Source organism: Cydia amplana, chromosome 9, assembly GCF_948474715.1.
Source record: "Cydia amplana chromosome 9, ilCydAmpl1.1, whole genome shotgun sequence".
Taxonomy (NCBI): Eukaryota; Metazoa; Arthropoda; class Insecta; order Lepidoptera; family Tortricidae; genus Cydia; species Cydia amplana.
In genome coordinates, this window is record NC_086077.1 from 434696 (window position 1) to 446980 (window position 12285).

General features: G+C 37.6%; 1 protein-coding gene across 1 annotated transcript; it reads right to left on the reverse strand.

Annotated features, from left to right (window-relative positions):
* Positions 1-42: 42 nt before the first annotated feature.
* Positions 43-11575, reverse strand: LOC134650790 (cytosolic endo-beta-N-acetylglucosaminidase). Its single transcript, XM_063505724.1, has 9 exons — positions 11139-11575; positions 10668-10816; positions 9387-9535; positions 7858-8006; positions 5738-5903; positions 2787-3014; positions 1257-1810; positions 177-282; positions 43-63 (listed from the first exon to the last, which is right to left on the reverse strand). The coding sequence occupies exons 1-9, from the start codon at positions 11516-11518 to the stop codon at positions 43-45; spliced, it is 1902 nt and encodes a 633-aa protein (XP_063361794.1). The 5' UTR covers positions 11519-11575.
* Between the last annotated feature and the right edge of the window lie 710 nt (positions 11576-12285).

Consider the following 12285-nt stretch of genomic DNA (forward strand, 5'->3'; position numbering starts at 1 on the left):
TGTTGGGAGTATTTTATCCTTAAATTAAATTATGTCGCACTTTCAGTCGGTATTGTTGGATTTCTGAAACAAAAAGATAATACATATTTTTAATAGGTATAGATATAGATAATAGAAGTACTAGATTGCGCGTGTGTTTGTATGTTGGTGGTCGTAAGCGGTATAATTATACTCACATGGCACAGAGCGAAGTGTCCCAGTAGTATAGGTCCGTGTGCGCGCGCGCCGCCCCGGCAGCTCACGGACGCCACGCGCCGCCCCGTCAGGGGGATGCTGTAGTACCTACACACACGCTTTATTCTTTATTCTTTAAATAAATATGCCACATAACAATGCTCTAGATATGCCAAAACACTTATACTGTTAATACATAGTCATCATAACTATTACATATGTAGAGATTAAAAAAAAGGCCTGAAACTATACTAATTTACATAGGTACTCGTAGAGTTAAAAAAAAACTACTTTGTAAATCCTGATACTATACTAAAATTAGTTAAAATGGGGTCATCCATTCATTAGGTCACACGTTTAGGGGGAGGGACGGGGAGAACATGTGTTGTTGACTCCCCCCTTGAGTCAAAACTTTGTGACCTCACTTTAATGTCACCTGTAGCTTTTTTTTAATGCGAGGAAAATCGTTGTGTAGCCGAAATTTGTTTTGATTTTTTTGCATTCGCTGTAGTGTTAAATAACTTGTTTTTACAATGATAACTTTTCACTATGAATTTGATGCATCAAAGCGGTTCGTTTACTGAGGGCCTGGCGGGATACGCAAAAATCGAAATTTCGTTATGTGGCAACTACCTACGCAAAGTTTTGCGTAATATTCCCTGTTAGCACTTATCCAAACTAAAACCTCTCCAGATTTCGTACAATATTGATTTTAAAGAGATATTACTTACTAGTGTTGTGAATAACGCTCATTTCGAGGCTTAAAAACTCGAACCCTTAAGACTTTCGAGGCTTAACGCCTCAAAGGCGGCAAAGACGATTTCTTACATCCATACGCGTAAAATAAATAAATACAATTCTCAAATGAGGGTTTATTTTTTCTGGGAATCTATTTCTAAATTGAACCTTAAGTTTTCTTGAGCAAGGTTCTCTCTAGAAGTACCGCTAAGAAAAAAATAAACTCTTTTGAAAAGACACTCCTCAAATATAGTCGAGTCTTGAAGACTTAAGAGTCTCGAGTTTTAAGTCTAAAAGTAAGCTTTATTCACAACACTGGATATTACATAATAAACAATACTCACCTGACTTTCCATCCGTAAGCGTTTTCCACCGACACATAGAACCCGGGTTGGTTCAGCAGCAAGTACCTCTGCAACACCTTAAACCCCTCTCCACTAACAGCCGACACTGTCACAGCATTATCAATCCCATGCTCCCAATCCCTCATCCCAGCTAAAACCAACCTAGATTCATTCCAATCCTGATCTTTTACCGTCAAAACTATATTTAGAAATGCATCCGCATGTTCAGGCAAAGTTTTCGTAACCACACAAGCTATTAACGTATCTTCAATATTAAAATCGCAGTGAAATAAACGTATAAGTTTAAGTGGGTTTATTAAAAGACAACCGCCCCCCGTGAAACTGTCTTCTAGAAATAGTTCGATACAAGATTCGTCTTCTGTGCTTTGGAGTTGGTATCTTTTGGGGGGTTTAGGTTTTGGGTCGGTAGGGGGGGTTGTAGGGGGGGTTGTAGGGGGAGGTAGGGGGGTGAGTGAGTAGCCGTGGGGGCCGAGGGTAGCGTTGGGCTGGTACTGCTGGTGGCGCAGGTTGTACCATGGCACTGGGCCTAGTACCTGAAACAACATATAATGTTTTATAAGACTGTTTATTAGACTGTAAGCTTATTTGTGAATTAAATATTATTTTTTAGCTTTAAGTAACAAATATTGTACACCATTAAGATGGTAGGCTATGGTTTTAGTACTTATAAAATGTAACACCTTTTTTGTATACCTATAGTCACAATAAATATATTATGATTATGATTATGAAAAAAAATGAAAAAAAAAATGAAATAAAAAAGACTACTAGCGACCCGCCCCGGCTTCGCACGGGTTAACAAATTATTTTAATTTAATTTTTAATTTTCTTTAGAAACAAACAGTCTCTTATAGTAATACATTATTACAATGAAGGGTTATCAGACTTATAGACCTACAGTTTCCTTAACTAGAATATATATTAACCATATAACTTATATAAGTAGTACCTACTAAACTAAATGGTTTTCAAAGTTGAAATGAAAATTATACATAAACCTTCCTCTTGAATCACTCTGTCTATTTAAAAAAACCGCATCAAAATCCGTTGCGTAGTTTTAAAGATCTAAGTATACCTACAGACAGACAGGGAAGCGACTTTGTTTTATACTATGTAGTGATACAATATTGTGGTGGTAAATTAACAACTGAAATAAATGACAACCCTGACGCCCTGACAATAGAGGCGTGTTCAGATATTTGTGAGCGCCTTGGCCGCTCCAATATATCTGATGGCGATTGTACATGATGGACATTGAACAAATCGTAGTGCAACCTAGAGTGGATATTATTTATGGACAAAATTGCTTTCATATGTTCGTCTACTCTCCTCTATAGGCGGTATGTCTCAACCAATTCTCGTAAATTTTTGTAAGCATTTTCGATAATTATGTACATTGTTTTTTTGTCCATTAAGTTTATGGTTTTTTTTTTCAAATGGTCGAGCCATGAGGGAAACTGCAGCTCATGGAGCCACTAGTTAATACTAAATTATTTAAATATGACGAACCTCTCCATACAATCGCCTCTTTCTACCCAATCCAGTGCAGAAGGAGGTAGTAAAAGGCAGTGTTGTAGGCAGCTTGGTGTTCAGGAACGGCCACACGCTGGTCCAAAACGCTCGCTCTCTCAGGGTGTAGGTTCGGAACCAGCAGGCGATGGGGTCCAGGGCCTCGTGGGTCCAGGCGGGGGCGAATATGGCCAAGGATAGATCGTATTTATGGGCTATCTTTACTGCCTGGAAAGGAATATTTGAGAATGTAGAATATGAATGAATGAATGAATGAATGAATGTTTTCTTTATTCAGGCAATAGACCCATTACATAATTTTAAAATAAAATACAATAAATTTAGAAATAAAAATATATAAAATAAATAATAATAATATGATTCTTTGGTTGATTTTATATCACATACCTATTTATACTTAGTGTTGGTAAGAACTCGAGTCCTTTGAGTCTGAATTTGAAGAACTAGGCTCGTTTTTACGTGACTCTGCGCTTAAAAAAACCGGCCAAGTGCGAGTCGGACTCGCGCACGGAGGGTTCCGCACCATCAACAACACCAACGTTTGTTGTATGGGAGCCCCACTTAAATCTTTATTTTATTCTGTTTTTAGTATTTGTTGTTATAGCGGCAACAGAAATACATCATCTGTGAAAATTTCAACTGTCTAGCTATCACGGTTCGTGAGATACAGCCTGGTGACAGACGGACGGACGGACGGACGGACAGCGGAGTCTTAGTAATAGGGTCCCATTTTTACCCTTTGGGTACGGAACCCTAAAAATTGCTTCCTTGTTGAATATTTTTAAGAGCAATTCAAAAGGATTCGAGCCTTCAAATAAAGACTCTGTGAACAATTTTATAGGTTTATCCTAAATAACACTAAAGAAGTTAGTAGGCGTTATTGTATGATTTGTGTACCTAATCCACAAATTATACATAAAGACAATGAATTTCGAAATTGTAAAAAAAATCGAATTCTCTGAAAAGGACTCGAGTTTCTACAAAAGACTCGGGTCTCTATCAAATTGAAAATAATTCGAGTTTAGACTTAACTATAAGAGTCTGAAAAACGAGTCGAGTCTTGAAGCAGAGGACTCAAATGACTCGCGTCCTATACTCCTATCCAACACTACTTATACTAAAATGACAGTTTGTTTAACCACTTTATAAAAAATCCTGTTTTTGTAGCTTAGGGATTCGACCACAGAACATTATTAAAGAGGTTAGAACGGCTATCGCGCGCAGTTAGTATCGGAACCGGTGTCGCCGCTCGTTCCTCTGCACATTTCCACATTTCTCGCGCAACGGTAGTAAAAACTTGTTTTCCTGGTGAATGGATACGCCTCCTTTAGACAGATTTGATGTCTGGCTTCTTAATCTGAACGCTATTGTGGCGCAAAAGGCATGTTTACGTTTTTTGGTCAGCGCGGGCGAGTACTAGCATGCGAGCGTTTGCTCATAACCGGCGGCGACACGTACCCTGCTCGCATCGCCATTCTACTTGTTCTGTGGATTCGACGACTCTAGACGGCGGCCGATTTTTTACAATTTTAACCTTTTTTACACAGCCGAATGACATTTTAACCTTTTTTACCCAGCCGAATGACATTTTAACCTCTTATACCCAGCCGAATGACATTTTAACCTCTTATACCCAGCCGAATGACATTTTTACACCACTTCCGCAAAAAAGGAGTGTATTGTTTATTTCAAATACCTATTTGATCAAACCAGAAATGAATAATTTCAAAGTGGCGGCCAGTACCCATGAATTTACTGTCATATGACTTATACTGGATCAACCAAATCTTGACGGTAAACATTACTAAAATTTGAAGTTATGATAATTCACTCGAACTGACGTATAAAGGGCGGAAAAATAAACACGTTTTGGTTCGATGTACATTGCTGCTTTTCTTGGCGCAATTCTGCTCTTTGAGTGTTACATGGTGTTACCCTACTTTAATTTGCAGTACATTGCTACTGACAAGATTTGCTTGACGCACTATACAGGGTGCTTCCTGTAACAGGAGCAATAAATTAAACCAAAGGCTGTACTCCTCAAACTGACCAACATTTGTTCAGCAACTTTTAAAAATTATGAATCCTTTAGACCCTCTTTTTCATACAAAATAAATATTGCCTTCAATGTACGCTGAAATCAGTGTATTTGACGTTGCTTGTCACGCTTTGCAACATAACAAAATTTGCAATACATTGCGTCTTAGAATAAACTTTAACGTGTAATAAAAATAAAAAAATGAGTAATTTTGAAAAGTTGCTGAACAAATGTTGGTCAGTTTGAGGAGTACAGCCTACGGTTTAATTTATATTTATTTGAAATGTGAAAGTTGACAAAGTTGTGAAGTGTGAATGTAGTATTCATCACTAGATAAATAATATATTTCGGAAGCATTCTTAAAAGTGTTAAACAACATGAAGCATCATAATTTTCATCAATTCAACCCCAATTGTTACAAGAAACATTTATCACCTTTTGGGCGTAATGTATTAGATACTTTGATAAAAAATTGGCGGACAGGTAAATTCCGCAATCCCTAAAAGGAAACTGCTTCTATAAATTTGTATAGTCTTATTTCTTATGATAAATATTACTTTGCGTAGTTATTACTGTATGAATAAAGTTTTAAATACGGATTTGACAGGTTTTGAAAATGAAAATCGACGTCACATTCAAAATAGAAGACAATATACGAGGTACATATGAAATAATTATTCGTACACGAGGTGTCTCTGTCTAGTGTTTATTTTCGATATTAGAGGTAAATACGTGATCAGCAATCTCATCTCATCTGATAAAAAAATATTTTTCCTCCCACGGACGCTCCGGCTGTGGAGTTCTTAAAAAAGAAGGTACAGGTTTTTAAAGTGTCGGCAACGCGCATGTCACACCTCCTGTTACAGGAAGCACACTGTATACACATAATTACCTCCTGCGTGTTAAATTGCCCCCCACCTAGAAAATTCCGGCCCCACACGTCGACGCCGACAAACACGTCGCGGTGTCGCTCGCCGGCCGCCGCGCGCGCGTCGCTCACGTGTCGCTCGCCCCACGAGTAGTTGGTGAATATGCCGTCGCACGCCTCGAAGAATGCTCTGAAAACGATTATTACTGTCTCCACGTCTGCTGTTTTATGGTTCATTTGACGACTGGTCTGGCCTAGTGGGTAGTGACCCTGCCTGTTAAGCCGCGGTCCTGGGTTCGAATCCTGGTAAGGGCATTTATTTGTGTGATTAACACAGATATTTGTTCCTGAGTCTTGGGTGTTTTCTATGTATTTATATATTCGAACGAGCGAGCGAAGCGAAGCGAAGTTCTTACATTCGACTTTGAACACGCGGCTGGCTAGCGGCACGTCTCGGCATTTCGATGTTTTTAAGCTGAACTGTCAGAAGATAGTTTGATACTCAATAACTTAAGTAAATTTGTTCTAATTTAAATGAAATTGGCTAAACGTGTAGTCGAGGGCATTATATTTTAGTCATTAAATTATGAGCAGGCCCGATCAAGAGGTTATTGAGCTAGAAGAGCTTAGAAGGCCAAAAAGCTGTTTGTGAGAGGTCTTGCTATTCTGGTCATTTTTTTGCAAGAAACATGGTCGAGTTTAGTATCAAATGAAAGTGCTCGACTTACACTTTTATAATATTGTTTTTAAATTTACCATTTTGAAATAATTAGCAAGATAAAAATAAAATAGAATAAACATAATATATGTATTTGACATTTGACAGGAAATATTTCGGGTTAGCACAGATACAGTTTATTTTAATCTCTATGGTGGTGACTTAAATCCATCCAAATTAGGGACAGCCGCATAGATGGTAGTATTTCTATAGATGTGGCCTACCGCGTGCCCCCGTAAGGGATAGACATAGATGACGTCACAAACCCGGGGATACCATATAGGTAAAAATTACCCCAATATTACCAAATCTTTGATCCATTGCCGCCTATAGAGCGACATAAAATAGTAGAAATTAAATAAAATGGAACTCAAAAATGTCCATACTAAATTGTTGCCATGTAAGCATTTTACGTAAAAAATGTGACAGTTACGTAGAAAGTGGCGCCCTCATTTATTTTCTATTATTTTATGTCGCACTATACGAGTACCTAAGTAGGTGCAACAAAGTCAATCGCTATATAATTTTTTGTTAAACGCGAGTTCTCAGTTCGGGGCGAACTACTAGTTGTATATTATATATATCGTTGTCTGAGTGCCCACAACACAAGCCATCTTGAGCTTACTGTGGGACTTAGTCAATCTGTGTAATACAGTCCTATAATATTTATTTTTTTATTTTTATTTTTTATTTATTTAGACGGCGCGCGAACTCATTATACGATTTTAGTAACATTGCAGACCATTGAGGTTACAACAATCCAGCCGACCGATCAAATGACGCAACGCATGTAATGAAACTCGCATGCGAATTCTCGCACCGTCTAAATGAGCCCTTAGAGTGCAATCACAGGACCACCGTGACCGTGACATTGGAATCTCGGATACATTTTAAGAATTTTATTGCATAAAAAATATGGTCATCAGCATTTACATTTGTTATACTTGGTGGGACGAAACAGATGGCTGATAAAAATAAATTAAAGTAAAATGCAATTAACAATAAAAATGTCTTATTTTTTATTATAGAACATTCTTACACAGACTGATTTAAGTCCCACAGTAACCTTAAGAAGGTTATTTGTTATAAAACTAGCTTGAAAAAAAAAAACTTAAAAGTTAATTTCAGTTTTTTCTTATCAATTTCGGACACATATGTAGATATATTATATAAGGTTTATTCGGGTAATTCCGGAAATCGGGTAATCCCGAAAATCATTGTAAAATCACTCATATTCCGTTGTAGTAAGTCAGCTTTCGGGATTATCCGCCACTATTCGTCATTCGGAAATACCCGAATACACCTTACTACCTACATTTTACTGATTAATGTTAATCAATGACTTTTTGTTTCTCAATAAATAAATAAAATATACATAATATGTATATTATATAATATACGTAGACACTGTCATCAGTATACATACTTGTTGTTATCATTAAGGGTGTTCTGCCAGGCCAGTTCCCCGGCCACGGTGACCGAGTCGTACCAGATGAGCACCGAGTCCGGTATCTCACTGTGCAGCAACACATGCAGGTAGCGCACAAACTCCACCAGCTCTGCCGGTTTCGTTATCTGTACGATTCAAAACGATATGTACCTCAAATTGAAATCGATAAAAACTAGTGGCTCTGTGAGCTGTAGACCTCGCGAGCATAGCTTATTGGGACCGTGCACGATGACAGCGCCACACAGCGGTTTGATCAATCAACAATACAAAAATTTTAATTTATTAAAAAAAACTACGAAGTTAAGTGGAAAAAAAAATACAAAAAGTTATGTCTTACTGGGGATCGAACCCAGACTTTCTGTGTGCAAACAAAAAAAGCGATTGTTTACAAAATACGCCATGATAGTTCTTAGCTAAGCTGACGAAATTCGGCTACTCATTCTCGAGTACAAACTAAATATCTAAATACCGCCTAAACCAGCAATACAATTTTTCTGCATTTTTTGCCATTTACTATGTAAATATGTCTCAAAAAGAAAATACTCTTATGATATAGATACGACTATTTGTTTAAGCGCGAGGTATCACAACTCCTCCATTTTTGAAAATTTCCAAAAACGGGATCGACAAAAAAAAATTTACTCATAGAATCTGGTCACAAAATTTCACAAGAATCGGTTGAGAATTGCGACGAGAACATCCGGACATACAAAAGCAAAATGCCTGAGTCAAAACGTAGACCTTCGCTACGCTTCGGTCAATTAATCACTTTCGGCGTTATTCATAAACGTTTGCTAAGTTAATCAGCTGATGATCGTCGTTTGTCTCTCTCTATGGCATAACAGATAGACAAACGACGATGATCGACTGATTAAGTTAGTAGCCGTTTATGAATAACGCGATTAATATATACAATTTTAATTTAAATACAAATAATGTTTACCAGCTTATGTGCCTACATCCCAGTGGGCACAGGCTTCTAATTGAAATTTTCTCAGATGTATTTCTGTTGCCGCTTTGTTGTTATCAACAAATATTAAAAACAATCAATGATGGTACCCCCATCGTGCGCGAGTCCGACTCGCTTTTGGCCGGCTTTTTTAGGGTTCCGTACCCCGACCCAAAGGGTAAAAAACGGAACCCTATTACTAAAACTTCGCTGTCCGTCCGTCCGTCCGTCTGTCACCAGGCTGTATCTCATGAACCGCGATAGCTAGACAGTTAAAATGTTCACAAATGATGTATCTCTGTTGCCGCTATAACAACAAATACTAAAAATAAAATAAAATAAATATTTAAGGGGGGCTCCCATACAACAAACACGATATTTTTGCTCTATTTTTTGTTGATGGTGCGGAACCCTCCGTGCGCGAGTGCGACTCGCACTTGGCCTGTTTTTTTATTGAAGTGTGCAATAAATAGTATTTGTATTGTAATCTACTTCCTATTCCACTTTGCTTGCTCACTGGCCCCTTTTGTAAGACAAGTTCAGAAGTGTTATTGACCTTGTTTTCCACATTGAGCAGGTACCCATCGAACTTGAGCGTTTTGGCGACGGCGACCAGGTTGCTGGCGAAGCCCTTCCACGCCCCCGGGTCCGACAACAGCTCCTCCCAGATGTCAGCACCGTCGCCCCACTCCGTTATAACTGTGCCTGAAAATATTGTTAAATAAAGATTTTGCTAATTTTACGGCTTAGTAGTTAACTCGCGTATTTTTAGTCACTCGCGCGAAATGTCTCCATTCAAATTAATCGAACAATTCACTTAACGTGTAATAGTATGACTTACGACTATTTAGATTGGATTAAATAAAGACGTTGAAAAGTGTATAAAAAATAATTTTTTACATTCAGGCATTATTTCGTGAGAATCATAATATTAATTTAAAATTTCTCTTTCTCATTAATAATTATTGTATCCATAATCATTGTAATAAATACAATTGATTATTTTATTGAAGTTAACATAGGAACTCACTAGTTCACTCGAAACCCAAACACGCGCACAAGAGGACACTACCTTAAACTAGTAACAACAAAGCATAAAACAAATATCGGGAAAAACTTTATTGCAAATCGTATAGTAAATGCTTGGAACAAATTACCCTCTGAAGTTGTGAACTCTACAAGTGTGAATCAATTTAAAAATAGACTCTACAAACTATCAAAACAGTGAAATCGTGCTAAGTGAACTATGATTTAGAGTTTAGACGCACACCACCTGCCTCGATAACGTGTGTTAGCATTGTTATGGCAGGTGTCCGGACTTCTTTACAATAGCCCAGTCTCATTGACCACCCACACTTCAATCCATAGACCAATATACTGTTTACTTTTTCTACAATAGTCCCAATGCCTGCTGCGACCGGTTCATGAGTGTCTATTGTTGCACCTGTGAACGGGTTCCAGCAGGCGTTCTACATGACATCAAAGCTCTCCAAGGGGCCTCTACGTGTTGGATCTATATCCCCACGCAAGCCTATCAAAAGACCAGGATTATAGGCCCGTGATCCCAAAAAAGGAGATACAAATAATAATAATAATAAATAAAATAGATTAAAACCATCTGTCAAGAACAATTTAACTTTGAAATCCTGTAATTGAATAAAAATAAAAAAAAAATCCTTTACAGAGTAGTAATTAGTAAGAATAAAAAATAAAATACCTACAAAGTGCAATTTTTTTTCTTCAAGAAAGTAAAATGGGTGATTGTTAGAATCCATATATTTAAACAAAAATTGAATATCTTTGTCGATTTAAAGTCTGAAGAGCAAACAATAGTTACCAATAACTTTGACTCCATGAGCATGCCCCACGTTGATCCAGCCCAGCGGCGGCACCGTCACGAAATGGTGGCTGAAGTAGCAGAATATGTCCACCGCCGCCCAGTTGTAGAATGTGTACGCCTCATAGTTACCCGTCCCATCAATGTTGCTACAAGTTTATTTCAATCAATTTAACATAGAGCAAATATATCAATTTAAATTTATACATAACCTGCTGAGACCCCCGGTACAAAACTTTTGTACATATTCCACAATCTATTCTGAACTTTCTTTTATTAAGAAAAGGTTGAAATATTCAACAACAAAACAACTGTGTCAGGGTCTCAGGAGACTGGTCAATAAAAAAAGGAATTAACAAAATTAAAGAAAAACTTCTAACTAACATGGTAGCAACTTCATTAATTCTTAAACTTATAATTTCCTCATTGAAAGAATTCCTTACTCGAAAGAAAAAAATAGAATAAAATTACCAGTCGTCATGATATCCATTGGCCATGTCATGACACACCAAAGTCTTGGGCAAGTTTTTCCTCCTGTGTCTCTTAACATCCTGCTTGTCCAGGTCAAAGTGGCAGAACGGCTCTGGTCGCTCCAGCACTACCTCATGATCTGAACCCTGATTTTGCCATACAATATCCAAATTTCGGATGACCGTATCACTATGCGGTCGCAACTCTATACAAAGCGATCTCCACACCGGGGGGTTGTTCAAAAACTCTGAGACCTCCTTTAGTGATTTCAGCGGGTTGCAGACTATAATTTCTTCCGTATACTGGCGTGCAGCAGGCCTCGGGCGGCTGGGAGCTACGGAACGGGCTCCGTCTCGTGTATCTGAAGATATGGCACTCATTTTAGACGTTCTTATAAACGGCACTCAATTTTAAACAATGTCTAAAGTTAGCACTTAATTATACTACTTAATAAATAAAGTTATTATTGCGTAAAACTATATATTTTAATCATTAAAATGCATTGTTTATCACTGATAGCCGATAGTAAACATAGATGACGTTTGACAGTGACAGACCGGCTTCACAGACTGAGTAGTGATGAACCTTTGTAGAGAATATTAACCTTTGGGCTTGCCGTTCCAAAACAACTACTATTAAAATAAATGACTAAATAAATTAGGTTAGTTGATAAGTAGAGCAATTAATAAGCCCATCGGAAATGACTCAATACAAAATGCATCGTTATCAGCTTGATTGTTGCACTGACCTAATAAATAAGTAGAGTGGGTTTATTTGAAGGTGAACACGCGTGCTACTCTTTATGCTCAAACGCACTAGCTGCTTGTAGTAAACTTGCGCTAATGTATGCGTCACTTTCATTTTTACACGACTGCCCAAAAAAAAGAGTGTATTGTTTTCAATATTAAGAAAAAAGATGCACGATATATTAATCCTCTGATACAGCAACCTTGTCAGTAAAAAAAGGCGGCAAATTTTGGATTTCTCAACAGAGTCTCAGAAACTAAGTACACTTTATATACAAGGTGTCCCAAGAAGTAGTGATATACTGAAGCTGGGAGGTAGAGGACCTAGAGCGCTATCTGAATGACCCCCATGTATGTTCCGCGATTTTTCGTATTTTCGGAGTTATGATTTTTTTTTATTT

Coding starts and splice junctions, on each gene's coding strand:
- LOC134650790 (XM_063505724.1), bottom strand. CDS start 11,518: ATGAGTGCCATATCTTCAGATACACGAGACGGAGCCCGTTCCGTAGCT. Junction 8,007..9,386: donor TGCTCAATGTGGAAAACAAG/GTCAATAACACT, acceptor TGAATCGTACAG/ATAACGAAACCGGCAGAGCT. Junction 283..1,256: donor GCTTACGGATGGAAAGTCAG/GTGAGTATTGTT, acceptor GCGTGTGTGTAG/GTACTACAGCATCCCCCTGA.